Genomic DNA, 17500 nt, shown 5'->3' on the forward strand with positions numbered 1-17500 from the left:
AAACGTGCAAACCTGTGGGTGCCAAGGCCGTCTCTTCCCTTAAAACGCCAACATGGTGTACAGATACCTCCTTGCGAACTTCTGGATCATGCTCACTCAGAGGAAACTCCTTTTACTTTTTTGGCATATCGCCTGTTAAACCTTTCAGAAAACTGTGACCTGTCATCCAGATGGAAGTGGCTAGGCTGGAAAAAGTGAGACGACGCATACACAGGTCGGCAGGGTTCTGGCTGATGTCAACATATCTCCACTGTTTGGGGCTTGATAATCAACGGATCAACTGTAAGGGATAAGCTATGTACCCCTAGAATTGTCTACTGTGATTCTGGATGTAGCCAAGAACTACTTGGGAATCGGTGTATTATGTGACTTCGCCAATCTTCACATCTATCTCCTTTAGAACCTTAGCCCCTGCTTGAACAGCTATAGGACAGTGGCACTAAGCTCAAGACAGTGAATGCTAGTGATCTGCAATGGGGCTACTATGGACTGGCCAAACAGTAGTGAGGTACAGATCTCTCCCTCATGGTTGGGTCGTCCCACCCCAATGGCATGCTATTGTTCTACTTCCCTCCCATAATGACAAGCTGTTGGAGTAAACACTTTCCCTCCAACAGCATGGGTGCTGCTAAGCTGAGTGGGTCATAGATCGAGTTGATCACTGACAGGATTCCTCTCCTGGTAAATGGCTTGTCAGGCTTGTGGAGGGGGGTTACGGGGTGGTCACAGGATTTAGCTTGACTGCAACATGGACGTTGGGGTTGTTCTTCATTCTTGCATGTTTGAATGACTGAATGACTGAAGAGAATATGGCGAGGCTGGGGTATGCACCTGAATTTCTCTCTGAATACCTAGCTATTTCTTTCTCAAATTTTGAGTGTAAGGATGATGGTAACTTTAACTTTTGGCTATTGGTTGAACAGCATTTGGAAAATTCAGGCATACTAAGCCAGGTAAGTTGGTAATTTGACTCTTTGCATCAGCACAGAGATCTGCACACTCTTGGAGCTTGTTGCTATCATTCTCACTAAATGTGGCACACTTGTGCATGCGTTCAAGAAGGGCATTCGTTATCATGGCGGAGCTGCAATAGGGGCCTAACTCTCACCAAAGATCGTCGAGCAGCTCGTTAAGGTTCCCTTGAAGTCTCTTACAATAGCTGTCAACTAGCTGTTGTGGGTCTCCAATGGTAAACTTTCTAAAATAGTTTATTTCTTGCACAGAGGAAACTTTGGCATCGCTTGTCATGGCTTTGATGGCCCTTTTCCATGGGTGGAACAGGGTTGGGTCCCCGTTAATGTATCTGGATGGTACTTAGGGAGATTGTCTAGCCAATCCCAGAACCAGAACTTGTTTGTTTGATGATGCAATTGTATCTATCAGACGACAAGTAGATGACAAGTAGATGTCACAATCGTGTGTGGGGTGTTACTATATAATCCCTGTCAGGCTGGTGTAGGACCAGCATTTACCCGTGGTGTTTCAAGGGGAGTCTGCGACATTGGCAGACATAGCGTGACCAAGTTCTTTGAATCCCAGTCCTCCATTTTCACTTTTGCTAGAACCCAATCTTGTGTTCTTGCGTTCTTACTGGGATCCAAGGGATCACACATTTTTCTTCACATTCTTCCTACTCTATTGCGTTTTCAATGGCTTTCAGTTTAGCATTCGCGACAGCAACCTTTCTATTCACGGCTAGCATTGCCAAGTCTTTCTCACATTGGGCGCATTCTTGTCGTCGATCGAGTTCAAGTGTCGCCTCGTGCTCCCTGCACGCAAGTTTTTTTTCAGTGACTGCATTCACATTCTGCATTTTTGCGAGCCACTGCGGCGGCTTCTAGTGGCGCTGCTTGTAACAAAATGGACGTAACTCCAAGCGTTCAAACTCCAAAAATAATAGATAAAAACTCCTGCTCTAAAAAAACGTGTGCTCCTAACTCCAAGAAAAAACGTGCTCCAAACTAAAAGGCTCAAAATTATCACTTACTTATTTTACAAGAAACAATGAGCGACTCAACAAAAAATGGAAATTACTACCGATAATTAATTGAATTATCGCCACACAAACATAAGTGGAAACATTGAATAACATAAAATAAAATAATAGGTTCATTTGTATAAAAGTCATAGACATGACAATTTTACTTCTTGGGCATTTTGGGTATCATGAAATCATATCATCTTGCGTGAGAAAGCCCCTTTAAACTTTTAAGATATTGCCCTTAACAAATAAGCATGCAACTTTCAGCTTGCTCGCACTTGACACTAAAGCAAGACTTTTATGGAGACAAACAAGTGATATTACCTTTCCTTGAGCCGCAAACTCCCTCAAATACTCTGTCAGTTCAGTTTTCATATCGTTGTATTCTGAAATTCAAACAGTCTAGATTAGTTCCTGCAAGATTACGATTACCTCTGTTGTCACTATATGCAACTACTCTTTCAGGGAAAGTGATCTAGACGAATGCTCCTTCCTAGATTTTAGAGGTTCTGTAGCTGAAATAACAAATAATTTTCAGATTCAACTTACTGTTAGCAGTTGAAAGAGTGGAATGTTGAAAAACGATCCCATAAAAGTGGAAATAATAAGAATAACGAACTTACATAAGTGTCAACTGTATTTAGCGCTGGAGCAGTACATGTAATTGCTGACATCCGAAAAGAAATCAAATCAAAGCAAATAAACTTTTTCCACACTTTCATTATAATGTACTTTTGAGCCTTTCACCCCTAAACTGGCTGGGAAGCCCCAGGAGTCAATGGGTTCAAGAAGAATTTCAAGTCAGAAGTGCACAAACGTGGTGCCCTTCAGAGTGGAATAAAATGACCCCTAAATGGCATGAACCATTCCCCGCAGTATCTGCTTTCGGGGATAGCTGTTTAAAGTAAAGGTAACTGTCACCCCACACGTTGTCTGGATAATTTCTGTCCCAGAGTCGTTCAATACAATGTTGATGTATAAATAGCTTTTACACAGCCTAAATAAAGGAATTATTACAGCGACATCTGGATTACTTGGATCTACATACCATGCATGACTTCTACTTGTGGGATACGCTCCATGTTCTGCAAAGCCTGCATACCACTTTCATATGATGAAACCGTGGGCTTACTTTCCCTGCCCCTCTTTTCATAAGCCAATATAGTATCAGCTTCGTCTGTCAAGTACATCACATCCAATGACTTGTACAGAGACTGTGAAGTACAATAATTATAATAGAAAGAACAACTCAGTTATTTATCACCATCTGTTGCCTGAAACACAAAAACTACTTTTAAAGAAATGATAAGAATTCTTGTGGTACATAGGCTTTAACAGACGTTTCTTCCAAGGGGATCACCTTATTTTCTTCAAAATGAGCTTTACAAATCATGATGACTGGCCGTCAATACTTAGACTGAAAGAAAAGTAACCTTACCATGCATTCTTTACACCTGCACAGTGCAGATCGCCAACCAGTGTGCCAATATGAAGCTTTGTTTTCAACAGTTTTCACGTTTTCTTGAAGGTGAACAAATTTGCATTGAACCACTTCTTTTTCAGGTTTCAATTGTTCTTTGCCGTCCTCATCTTTAGCCGCAGAATTCACTGATCCTAGTTGATCAGTAGCCTGTGGTTTTGTACAATCACTTATTGAGGTTTCACTGGAGTCCTGTCATTTTGAGATGAGAAAAAAGTACAATATTCAGTTAATGATTGTGATTCGTAAATGTGCTGCAAAGAACAAGGCACAAACACTTGGTCTTTCTTGAGGGAATATAAGCACCCACTCTAAGATCTATGTATCACATACCTTCATTGCACGCAGATTTAAGGTAAAACCAATAGACCAATTTCGATATATTAAAATTCAGTCCAAAACAAAAGGTGTCATCTCGAGGCTCTGGGGAATAAACTCATACAAATACTTCTATTTATTTCCCTGAGCCTTGAGATGATGTCTTTTGTTTAGGACTGAATTTTAATACATCGAAAGTGGTCTATTAGTGAACATATATATGTTATTCAGCAGGCAGAGGTCCATGCCCGAGGTCTTGACGGCCAGGGGCGGTACTCAAGAAGGAGTGCACAGTTTTTCTCAATGTGGACCGACCTAGGTTGGTGAATATATGCTGACGTACGGCATTTACACACGAGTTTGTTTTCACAAAATGAACGAGCGAGGCTCTGCAAGTGAGTGACTTTTGTGAAAACAAAAGTGCATAAATACCATACTTTTCACGACAAAGTTTGTTTACTATATACATACTGATATTTTCTAGACTATCGACTATTTATTCACATTTCATTAGCTCGTTTTTACAAGAAACCATTTTAAGCTTACAAGTTACAAGAAGGTTTGAAATAGTAACATAAAATGCTGAATTGAACGTTGAATCAACTAAGCTAACAACATGATAATTTCATAACGACGAATTACTTTTTCATAATAGTATTCAAAGTGGCACTGTCGTTACTCTTGGATATGACCGTTACCATGATTGTTTGAACTTGGCGGGATGAATTTTCTTTTTGGCACTAGCCAGTGTGATATAAGAGAAACAAGGGGCTCTCATACACGACCTCATGTAAGTACAGGTGATCTCCTTTGCTGGAATTCAATCCTGTAAAAGTCAGTACTATTTCTCCAATAGGCATAAGATTACTCTTCACCACACCCTTTATAAAGAGCTGTACCATGTGTTCAAAGTTCCTAGCACAGGTTGCAGGGTCTTTTTGAATAAGGTCTGATTTTTGTTGCCAGGTAATATTGTTAATCTCATCATCAGTCAGCTCTTTTTTCACTACAAGTCTACCAAGGATTTTCAAAAGATGTGACCAACTTGTTTCTGCTGCAGAAAATGAACAGAACCATGTGAGATTACCTAATTACCTAGTGATAGCAAACAAGTCCTTTTTGCATTTTTCTAAATATGGCGGTGATCCTCTCAAGTTTCTCAATACTCTAACAATTCTTCATCAAGATGTATTAATTTATGAACACAATCATCTGATTTTAGGTCTTATTTTGTTGATTCAATTAAACAACAACAACAACAACATTCATTAGAATAAGTCATATTTGCAATATTAGTTACACAATAGCATAGCTATTCGAGGCAGGCAACAATAGAACATATTATTAAATTCTCAACCTCGCATGCATTTCACGTGCTCTGATTGGTTCACTCAATCTCGGTTATCAGCTCATATACCTTGGTTTGACCTTATATGGTAAATGATTGCGTTAAGCGTTGCTAAACTAAAAATGTCTTCGCCGGAATGCGAAATTACTCTTTGAATAAAGCCAAAAAGGAGAAAAAAAAAACTTTTTTTGTGGAAAGTTTGGATCAATTCCGACGTTTAGAAGTACGCGAAAGGGCAAGAAATGTTTTTGTGATAAGCCTGCGTCTGTCTGACAACAAGGTATTATACAATATCGCATCAGTTTTCATCAAGTTTTTTTTCGATTTCGTTCGGATTTGTTCGCTTTTTCCGCTCGTATTTCGTACTTCCAAATTTTTGGAGTTGAAGGAATTTAATAAAACAATTATTCCATTCGCGCTTGTTGGATATGAGACTGGTTATAGCCAACTCGGCGCTACGCGCCTCGTTGGCTATTTACCATCTCATATCCAACGCGCGCTTATGGAATAATTGTTAAATAGAACAGTCTCATTAAATAAAAAAACAGGAATAATTAAAAAAGATCTGTTACGTCTGAGTTGTGGTCTAGGTCTAGACATTTTTACGGCAATATATTTTCGAAAAGCAAGACAAACACTTTCACAACTAAGACGAGCTTGGTACATACGTTCTTCTTTAAATAATGTGCCACACACTTTCTAATTACCTTGTCTTTACGAAACAAGATCAACGTTTTCTTGTAAGGAATTCTGGAAAGTTCTCTGCTGCAGGGAGCATCTTTATATGTATTTGAGAACGGACTCTTGATATTTAAGTCCACGCATTGGCGAGTAATTGCACCAATGTGTACTTGTGCAGAATATTTTGCTTCACCTTCAAAGGACACCATTTCCTTACTTCTTCAGTCTCTTGCCTCCAAATGCAGTGGAAGGTGCTCAAACACTTAAGCATAAAGGCAGGGCTCGAAATTGCGACCAATACAGTCGTATTTGAGACTAAATTTTTCCCCTTGCAACTAAAATATCTGTAAAAGTCGCAAATTTGCGACTTGTTGTCACCTTTTCTCTTTCATAACAAAAGGGTCAGCAGTTGCCACTTTGCTACTACTTTTACTAAATTAAATAAATAAAAAAATGACAATATTATTTTGTAATTTAGCTGTAATGTTTAGTGCACAGCGCCATTCCTTCAACCACTGATAACACAATGCAGCACGGCAATTTTGTAATGTTTAGCTGTAATGTTTAGTGCACAGCGCCATTCCTTCAACCACTGATAACACAATGCAGCACGGCAATTTTGTGACTAAAATTTGCCAAATTGCGACTAAATGTTTTCGTTAATTTCGAGCCCTGAAAAGCCACAAACAGCAATGGCGGCGCACAACCTGGTGAACAGGAAATCACTGAGCCTTGTGTCACAGCTTTCTAAGCTGTGTTGTGATTCGCTTGAAATACTATCCATCCTGATTGGCTAATTAGATTGAACTTCCGGTTACGAGTGAGTGACAATTTGCATACAGATTCTCACCAGAACTTGTGGATATCCATGAGTAACAAGGTGGAAACTTTGATAAAACCTTAATCTGCTATGTCACAGGCAGACTGTTGTCTTCATCTGAAGAGTCAAATATGCGCTTTATTCGTTTTTATGTGTGTTTTTCTTCCAAATGTCCATTAAAACTTGAAAGAAGACCTTGAAGACCTCACTCTGAGGATGAACTGGCAGACATATTCGTTCAATTCTTTGGCTTCGATGTCTTCAGGATTTCTTTGCTCATGTTTTCCTCTCAGAATTTCAACGAGTAGCTTCAAATCTCTCATCGTCTTAGCTCTTGTATTTTTGTTCTGTCGTTCGACACTTTAGTCATCAGTTGACTTTTCTAAACGCTTAAATCTCGTGGAGCCTTGAGCCATTGCTGAAAGTATGAGCTTAAGTCTTTTTGTACTTTCGGTACAAAAGTTTTTTCGCTCTCACTGCTTACACAATGAGAGCTTAAATAGGCCATTTCCGTGTTAACGTCTGCCTCCTGTTCAGAGCGAGTCTAAGCGAAAGTTTTTGTTATGGTAATAAGACAAAGTTCTACTTTCCATATGAAAGAAAACTAATCTACATAAGGAAAACTTCGCACTTAGACTCGCTTTGAAGAAGAGGCAGACGAACTCAGAAAAGGCCTATTAAATTAACAAGTCACTTCTGATTGGATGAACGCTTTTTGCAAATGCGAGAAAGCCATTTTGCTGCTGTGATTAGCTATCACAGGATTTCGTATGAAGTAAATCTCAGTATGTATATAATAAAACATTTATTTAATAGTTTATGAAAATGCAATGAAAGTTAATATATGTAAGCCAAGGCTACTACCTAAGAAAATTTTAAAGGGGCCCTCAGAGGTAAACGCTGAGAACTTAGGAGCCCAACATATAAAGTGAAAGGTGTTGCTGTGAAAAATTAAGGCGCCCAGAGCTATTCTTTGGGAGCCCCAGGCTACCGGGCTCCTGTTAGGCAACAGCCTTGTAAGCCATATGTATTTGAACTGCGGAGAACAGGCAGTATTTTCCCATCCAGCACACTCACACTGTGGGCGGTATACGTTGCATGATGAGTCATCGATGGTATTACTTGTGTAGTTAAACTCAAGTGACAGTAACATGCTGATCATCGCAGTTATTAAGTTAGTTGAGCAGTAACAAAACCAAAGCCTGATAAGTCAGGCTTAAACATGAACTCACATAATGACCAGCTCCCACATGGCTTAACAGATCAACTGGTAGAGCACTGCTCCAGTGTTGCAAAGGTCAGGGTTTCTTTTTGTTACTGCTCAAGTAATGAGAAAATGTTGAAGGGCCGCAGCCAGGGTGGAACATAGTTAAAATTTAAAAAAAAAAAAACGATCTCTGGCTAAAATGATTAAAAAACGAGCTTTTGACTGCCCGAACTGCAGTCTTCGACGGGTAAAATGAATGATAAGAAATCAATGAGAAAATTTAAATAAAAACGTACATTGCAAAATGATGAGAATGTAGAAAATTTATGAATATTTGTTAAAAAGAATGTTGTATTGTCCAGGTAAAGGGCACGAATTGTTATCTGCGTTGGGTGTCACTGTGGTATGCCACGCTTCTAATGTACAAATTGTTCGTGGTGTTATATTGGGGAAACCGGCAGAGCTTTCAATACGCGAAAAAAAGAACATTTAAGGAACACCAAAACTGCGGCCAAAGGTTCTAGAATTGCCAATCACGCTTGGTCCAATAACCACGCCATTGATTTCGAGAATGCGTCAGTTATTGACAAAGGCACTTTTAGAACGAGAAAAACATTAGAAGCGTGGCATACCACAGTGACACCCAACGCAGATAACAATTCGTGCCCTTTACCTGGACAATACAACATTCTTTTTAACAAATATTCATAAATTTTCTACATTCTCATCATTTTGCAATGTACGTTTTTATTTAAATTTTCTCATCGATTTCTTATCATTCATTTTACCCGTCGAAGACTGCAGTTCGGGCAGTCGAAAGCTCGTAGTTTTTTAATGATTTTAGCCAGAGATCGTTTTTTAAATTTTAACTATGCTCAAGTAATGTTAATTATTAACTGTGATGATCAACATCTTAACTTGAGTTTCTGAAAAATTGCAACAAAGCAAGTAAGGCCATCGACAACTCATGACGAAACAGATACCACTCAAGGTGAGTGAGCTGCCTATTCCTAGAACCAATAAGATCACAGGATTTAAAGAATACTGCCCAAACAAGCCCTGGAAAAAAAAAGGCATTTTAAAGCTGTGTAAGGTTCAATCACGGCCGGTTTGACATATTTTTCATCTGATACCGTCAGATCAGTGACGTAAATGTATATTGTACTTCAGCCAAATACTAACAATACATGGCCGACAAGACAGCAACACTGGTACCTTTTGTAACTTTGCATCTGCCTTCGTTTTCTTTTCTAGAGCACCTCTGTTTTCCAGTCTTAAATATGGTGTACACCCTTCTGCCGCTTGACTTGGCTCCTCAACATCTGGTGTTGTTTGTTCTTCTGACTTTGTGATGAGCTGCTGGCTTGAGCCAATGAAGAACTGACACTTCTGAGAAACTGTTTCAGTACCATCAATAAAACAAGAAATGGTTTCAGAGATTTTCTTACCACACTGAAAATAGTCTATATGCTTTTGCTATCCTCAAGTATTTTTCAATTTATTATGCAATCGTTTGTAAGTAAATGTCCAGTAAGAGGAAAAGAAGAAAGCCAAGAAATATCATATCAATACTACAAACGCCCATAAAAACAAATACCAAAAATGAGAACACTAGTTAACATCGCTATCATTATCCCCTTGATTTTTCAGATTTCCTTAAGTTCTGAGTGAAGTGGTAATGGCCAACACCTTAGACTTTGCTCATGGCTTCCAGTAGCTCTAATGTCATGTTGTAAGACCACAAAAATTTAAATGACATGTCAACATTTAAGAGTATGCGTACAAGCAGGCGTGGGTGAAAAACCACTTTCATTATATAAAGTACAGAAACTGCGCTTTGAAAAAAAAAGGGGCTAAGTAGCAGCCATATCCTGTAATCCTCGTGCAAAAAAACTGTCTTTTTTAGCATTAACATTAAGTTTGTTCAGAGACATACAAAATCCATATTTACAAGCACCTAAATTCTGACGATAGTGGCAAGGGAAACAACAGGAGAAGATGAAATGGGGCTAATAACAAATCATAGGGGATTATGACAGTGGATGTATTCACCACAGGATATTGATTCCAACCAACCAGATAAAATTTATAACAGACTCCAAATACAAGTCTGTGGAATACTAGATGGTGGTTAACAGCAACAAATCGTGACTGATGCATCAAGAAGTAAAAAACCAGTGGGACCATTATCCTCAGTGCATAGCATATTATCAGGGAACTTCAAAAGGGGAAGGCAATGGCTGTTTCCCGTTCTCAATAAAAACTTGAAAGACTCCAAATAAAAATAATACTACTGGCTAAATTCCACCTGGGGGAGGCAGACCATGTGGAGCTTTTAGTGTGAGTATGGCATTAAAAATTGACACCTTCTCCACCTGGCCAAGCTTCCTCCAAGCCAAGCAGACCTATTTGTTCCCCAGTTGAGAATTACCTGAAAGTGGAAGGTATGCTTGAAGGAAATTACACTTGGTCATACAATCATCACAAATCATCTCCTGAAAGTCCCCTTCACCAGGAGGTAAATTACCTAGGTGCTAAAGCAAATTAAGCAAGTGAAGGTTACTTAAGCAGAAAGCACAAAGATACATTAAAGTGCTACTACGATGGAAAAAAACAGGTGTTGTTTTCCTTCACATTTCGAAAGTACTTGCGATGAAATTATGCTCAACAAGAAGAGGAAGACTGTTTATCTTAACTCCACTCTTTTCATTTAACAGTCATTGCTAGGTTTGGTTCCGACCAATAAGCATTCAGTGTTCAGGATAAAGGAGAAAATGACGTCATGTACTCACTAGCTTAAAATGCCGCTTAATTAGTATGCAGCACGAGAATTGCTGGCTTTCAGATAGTCAAATTTGTGTTCTGCACTGCACTTTGAAGCTTGTGAGTAAATGATGTCACTTTCTCCTCGATCCATCTCCCTGAGGTCTTATTGTCAGAACTTCACCAAGTTACAGTATACCATTAATTTTTTAAAGATTTTCTCTTGAAATGATTGCATGAATCTGGCATTTCAGTATTAAGCATAAGAACGTTCAAACTGTGAAGGAAAACGAGAAGTGAAATTTAAACTTTTCTTTTTTAAACAAAGAGTTTAACAAACCATGGGGGATGCAAAACGGACCAGTTTACCATATAATAACTTTTGGGAGTGTGGAACTGAGGGGTTCCCTTTGAAGTGGCCAAAAAACAATCTCGCATAGATAAGCAATTACAGTGTTTTGCCAAATTTGTTTATTTTGCACACTGTCATCATGTTGCCTTTTTGCGCTAATGCAATTTGTTTCAAGCACAAAATTCTCAGCTTAATAGAAAAGTAACAGATAAACTACTGGAAATTGTTGACACACTGGACATCAATGATCACACAGTGGTACTGAACCCATCACCTAAGCAGAATATAATTCATTGAGTCAATTATTTACACTGTAAGTAAGTTTACCTAGTTTTGTTTCTGGTATGTAGACTTCAAAACCTACAGTTTTTGGCTTACATGTGGTACTACTTAAAAGAGTTTAAGAGTCAAGGGCTTCCAGCTGATGGGCACAGACCTTTGCCAGCTGGTGCCTAATAGTCCAGCCATGTTGTCTACTGCTCAAAAACATTTTTTACTTAGCTGTGCTGATCTGCGACGAAATGGAGGGATTTGTATTTACTGGTCTGTGTGTAATTTCATTAAACTAAGTCAAGGGGGGGAAGATGATGCTAAATTCTTTCAACTTTTGAGTTTGGCTGGACAGGATGTGGGTAAAGTTGCATGAATAAGAGCTTTTATCTGGATTAATCCAATTTAATTTTGAAATCAGAACATTATTTTTACTCTCTCAAAACATTGCTATGCACATACTGTGAATGCTCGAATTAGCGTCCACCTTCAAATAAGCGGCCGGCTTCAAATTAGTGTTCCTCCTAAGGTTTAAAATTTGGAATAACACCCCACCGCCCCCCCCCCCCCCCTCCCTCTCAAATAAGCACATAAGCATCATGGAAGCAAGTATAAATCTAGCATCTACATCTCATGCAGGGTTAACTAGTTTTGGGTTAACTAAAAATAGAGATAGTGTCATTTTGAGGCCGAAAATAATTGATAAATTAAATAAACGTCCCCTGTTCCTGTTCAGAAGGTTAAATGAGGGTCGGTCACTGAGAGCACAACGGTTCAACACAGTTGTTATTAACATGAAAAAAGGGGCACATGTTTTGCCTACAGCTTGTGCAGTCCCATGAGACTGAATCAAATGACTTCTGACACACTACCCCTGTTGTGTCCTAAGACACAAATCCCAACTTGGCTGGTCAACACCCTCCTAAACTCAGAATGAACTAGTTTCCATTGTCCAAGGATTCAAATCACAGATCTTCCATCCATGTCCTCAATCATTCCTCTGCTCACAGCGAGGCCGCTCTCCTAGGATTTCATCTTGATTGATGATCAGAGGCAAGCTTCTCTCTGTTTTCGAGGCCAGCAGGCTACTCTGGATACTTGACTTCCACGGGGTAAAGCATTTGGATTGGGCATTTCAGAATAGCACTCCTTCTAGTTGTGATGCTTCACGTGAAAAGGGGACTTATCTAAATTTTACGCCATGGCTATTTTCACCGTCCTTGTAGTGTACTACAAGTATGCTATGCGGACCTATGTAATATGCGGAGTTATGGGTATCTAGGGAGAGATCTGCCATGTTGTATAGCATCGTGTAGTGTTTATCCGAGCTTTAAGTGTGCTTCCAATAGCTCATTTTGTAATGAGTGAACAAAACACCAGTCAACCAGCTGGGCCAAGTCAGCCAACAGCGATCTGGACAAATGAAGTACAAAGTCTACCCTGTTTCGAACCCCACACTTTATCAGTACGTTTGAAGCGTTGAAAACGCTCGTTCGATTTGTATGTGTTGGCAAAAGGGATTGCGGAAGATCGTCAGAAGGTTGCTCTCTTGTTGCACACCACAGGACAAGAAGTTCAGGATTTGTATTACACGCTTGCCGGTCCGGAGGACGAATTAAGAGATTACAAAGATGTTGTGGAGTTATTGGATAGCTATTTTCAGGTGTATTTTGTGCCGGAAGTAAACATGCCTTTGAACGCCATGTTTTCAGGCAAATGGAGCAGCAAGCAAATGAGAAAGCAGACCAGTTTGTTTGCAGGCTAAGGCAGAAGGCGATTACATGTGAATTTGCGAACGTAGATGAGACAATATGGGATCAACTGGTTGAGAAATGCAGAGACAGCAGGCTCAGACGAAAGTTTCTGAAGGAAACAAATGCAAATGCTATTTTAAAAGACTTACAAGACATTGCAATATCTCATGAAGCTGTAGACACGCAGATGGAGTCGATGAGCAAGTCAACGATTAGTAGCAGAGAACAAGTTAATTCAGTTAAACATCAAAAGTTCCAAATGAAGGGAAGAGGGCATGACCCTAAGCAAGGAGGTACAAACAACCCAAAGCATACTACAACTGCAACCATCTACGCCATTTCGCAAGGGATTCGTGTTGCCCAGCTAAGAATGTGGAAAGTGTGGAGCTCGTGCACATTTTGCAGTCTGTTGTGGAAACAAGAAACTATCGTCAAGTAGCCAGAAGGGGACCGTTCCAGAAAATAAGAAAGCCTATCTAGTAGCAGAAGGGGACTCTGGAGAAGGAGATGGTTATGCATTTACTGTTGGAGGAGGGCTGAGAGTTGGAGAAATAGCACTCAAGGTGGGAGGAGTAGTGTTAGACAGTGTACTTATTGACTCTGGGGCATCATGTAACCTGATTGACTACAACACTTGGAATAATATGAAACAGAACCGGATCGAATGTGAATCCGAAGTGTTGGATAAGAAGTTATTTGCGTACAGACAGAAGGAACCGCTCGAGGTCGTAGGAACATTTGTGGCAGAGGTAGTATGTGAAGATAATGGAGCAGAGTGTGTGGATGAGTTCACGGTCATTAGGGGAACAGGAAGACCCTTGCTGGGAAGGAAAACATCCGAAAAGCTCAAGGTGTGACGTGTAGGACCAGAGAACGTTCCTAATATTTGTTCCATAGTGGAAGAGGGGTGCGACCAGGACATCCGGGAGAGCTATAGTGACATACTCACTCGGGATGGAAAGCTAAAAGACTATTACCTCAAGCTACACATGAACAGAGAAATTAAACCTGTAGCCCAGCAAGTACGTAGACTCCCTTTTGGACTAAGGGACAAAGTAGATCTCAAATTGGATGATTTCTTTAGCAAGGACATCATAGAAGAAGTGCCAGACACGCCAACATCGTGGATATCACCACTCGTGGAAGCGCAAAACCCGACGATGACATACGAATTTGCGTAGATTTGAGAAGGGAACGATGCAATCATTCGCGAACATCAACTTCTTTACAATCTTAATGGGTCAACAGTCTTTAGTAAACTTGACCTCACGTGGGGGTTCCACCAAGTCGAACTAGAAGAAGGGTCAAGACAAATCACCACATTTTGTCACCCGCCGAGGGCTGTATAGGTACAAGTGGCTTATGTTCGGTATCTCTTCAGCCCCCGAGAAGTACCAGAGGATTATATTGGATGTTATGCATGATTGCAAGGGAATGGCAAACATAGCTAATGACCAAGTCGTTCATGGGAAAGAGAACGATAACAATCTACATGCAATTTTACAGTGCCTGAAAGAGAGGGGTTTGACCTTAAATGGAGCCAAGTGTCAATTCAGATTACACAAGTTGACATTTTTCGGACATGACCTGAGTCGCGAAGGAGTTTCGCTAAGTGAAGAGAAGATTGCGGCAGTCGTGAATGCGCAACCCCCAAAGAATGCCTCAGAAGTGCGCTCATATGTACAGCTAGTCCAGTATTCATCAAAGTTCATCCCGAACTTTTTTCACAAGTTGCTGAACCTCTATGGAAGCTGCTGCGGAAAGATCAAGCCTTCACTTGGGGTGTCGAACAACAAAAGGCATTCAAAGAACTCAAAAGTCTGATGACATCAGCGAAAACACTGGCTTATTTCAGAGGGGATTGCAAGACAAGGATAGTGACAGTCTAGGAGCAGTGTTACTCCAGTTTCAAGAAAGGGAATGGAGAGCTGTGCTGCATGTCAACCATGCTGTATGAATTCAGTTGAACCTTGCATTACTTTCACAACTGAATGTGAGAACGAGAGTAAAATTGCCTTTCTTGACACCATGGTTCATCACCAGGAAGACGGAAAATTAATCACCACCATCTACCGGAAACCTACCCACACTGATCGCTATCTGTCATATTTATCGCACCATCCCAGTATGCACAAGCGAGCGGTGGTCAAATCATTAATGGATTGGGCCGAGAGAATTCCCTCAACAAAATCCGACCGAAACAGGGAAAAACAAAGAATAATGTCCACATTACAATCAAATGGATACCTCAAACGCTTTATCTTGGATGCCAGCAAACCTAAACCACCATTAAAATACCCATTAACTGGTGCAGAGTCGGCAGAGGAATATTGCACAATACCATACGTTACCGGGACCTCTGAACCCATAAAGAGAGTTTTGGGCAATCATGGTATCAAAGTGACTTTTAAACCCTACAATACAATTGGCCAGATATTTCCAAAGCCGAAAGACGAAATGGGCAAAGAAGAAATTCGAGATCTCGTGTATGACATTCCCTGTGCTGTATGTAGCAAGAATTACGTCGGAGAAATGCAAAGAAAATTTACAACTAGAAAAGGCGAGCATCAAAAGACCGTCGCACGGCTACAAAAAGAAAAATCAGCACTTGCGGACCACGTTATAAAAACGAATCATGACATCTGGTGGAATGAGGCCACTATTCTCAGAACTAACAATAACTGGCGACAAAGGAAAATTCTTGAGGCTTGGGAAATAAACTGTGCTAAAGACCCCCTCAACCGAGACGATGGAGCACTACTCCCCAAGGAGTATTTGCATTTGGCTATTGCAGAAAAGAAAAAATGACACTAACTTTAGAATTTTAATTAGCGTTTTAGTTTATATCTTAGCTTTCATGTAAATTTTACCTTTCACTTTCCCTGATGAAGGTTGTTGAATACAACCGAAATGTCGGAAAACGTTTTTATTGTACATAATTTATCTTTCAAACACCAGAGTAACATATATTTATATTTTTTATTTGCCAATGGATCCACCTGGTGACAAACCCAGTTTTAATGTGCTGTATGCCTCGCGTAACCTTACTGAGGTCGACAGACAGTACGCTCAGACAGAAAAAGAAGCCCTCACCCTAGTATGGGCATGTGAACGGTTGAACTTTTATGTGTATGGCCGTGATTTCGAATAAGAAACAGACCACAAACCTCTCAAGCATTTTTAGAAGTAGATCCAAACCATCGGCAAGAATCAAGGGATGGGTTCTCTGTTTACAGTTCCACATCTACCGAGTAGTGTACCGACCTGGCAAAACCAACCTGGCAGATGCTCTGTCCAGATTAAATCAGAGTGATCCCAAAGACCCAAGCTTTGAGAAAGAGGATTTTGTTTGATTTGTCGCTCAGGAAAGCATGCCAATTGGCCAAGGGAGATCAAGAGAGAGTCTGACGACCCGGAACTGGCTAGTGTGCGCCACTACGTCCAGACTGGGGACTGGTCTCAGTGTTCTATGCCAGGATATACATGTGTCGAGAATGAACTCTGTATCATTAGCAAGTTGGTGTTACGTGGAGACGGAATTGTGATACCCTAAAGTTTGCGAAAGGTGGTTGGAGTTGGGTCATGAAGGACACCACGGTGTGTGAAAACGAAGAGTAGACTTATGACAAAAGTGTGGTGGCCTAAAATGGATGGAGATGTGGAGAGAATGTGCTGAGGTTGTCATGGCTGTCAAGTCACGGGACAGTATTCACCACCCTTACCAATGCAGAGGACAAAGCCACCCACGGGATCGTGGCAGCCGACCTGATGGGATCTATGCCCGGTGGGGAGAATTTGTTAGTGGTTGTTGATTACTATAGTTGTTTCTTCGAGGTGTAAGTGGAGAATTTGAAGGATTTCTACGGGAATGCAGAATTGAACATTGAAAGTCACCACCTCTCTGGCCACAAGCGAATGGAGAGGTGGAAAGACAGAAGAGGACACCGTTGAAGTCAATGAAGACTGCAGCCGCGGAAGGAGAAAGGTGGATTGATGAATTACCGAAATTTCTGTTGGCATACAGGTCAACACCTCAAGTCTCCACTGGTGCCACACCTGCGTCTATGATCTCTAGGAAGAAGATTAAAGCAAAACTACCGGAGTTACGACGAGAAATCTTTGCATGATGAAAGTATGAGGGATAAAGATTGGGAACAGAAGCTGAAGCACAAAGCATATGCAGATGGAAACCGTGGCGCAGTACCAAGTCCCATTGCCCCTGGAGATCAAGTTCTCCTAAAGAACACTAGGGAGACAGGAAAACTAGCTCCGAAGTTCGAAACCAAGCCGTATACAGTCCTAACGAAGGAGGGACATCAAGTAACCGTCGAATCCAGTGAGGGAGCTGCATACAAGAGAGATAGTTCGTCGGTGAAATCCTGTCTGTCAGTGTGCGAACCTGAACCAGCCACTGAATCGGTATTAACGAACACAAAGTCTGAAGATAACCTAGGAGTGGTAGAGAGACCTACGCGCATCATTAGGCCCCCTGAAAGATTCAAGGATTATGCTCTAGGGAAGCCTCG

General features: G+C 40.6%; 1 protein-coding gene across 2 annotated transcripts in view; it reads right to left on the reverse strand.

Annotated features, from left to right (window-relative positions):
* LOC138026666 (putative E3 ubiquitin-protein ligase UBR7) overlaps positions 1 to 17500 on the reverse strand; it is an 83706-nt gene that overhangs the window by 21242 nt on the left and 44964 nt on the right. For both annotated transcript variants that reach the window (XM_068874103.1, XM_068874102.1), the window contains exons 6-10: positions 10267 to 10369; positions 9051 to 9232; positions 3420 to 3653; positions 3030 to 3195; positions 2306 to 2367 (exon numbers count right to left, since the gene is read on the reverse strand). In XM_068874103.1, the coding sequence (XP_068730204.1) occupies positions 2306 to 2367; positions 3030 to 3195; positions 3420 to 3653; positions 9051 to 9232; positions 10267 to 10369 (747 nt within the window). The remainder of the gene's footprint in view (positions 1 to 2305; positions 2368 to 3029; positions 3196 to 3419; positions 3654 to 9050; positions 9233 to 10266; positions 10370 to 17500) is intronic.

Source organism: Montipora capricornis, chromosome 12 (genome assembly GCF_036669925.1).
Source record: "Montipora capricornis isolate CH-2021 chromosome 12, ASM3666992v2, whole genome shotgun sequence".
Classification (NCBI taxonomy): Eukaryota; Metazoa; Cnidaria; class Anthozoa; order Scleractinia; family Acroporidae; genus Montipora; species Montipora capricornis.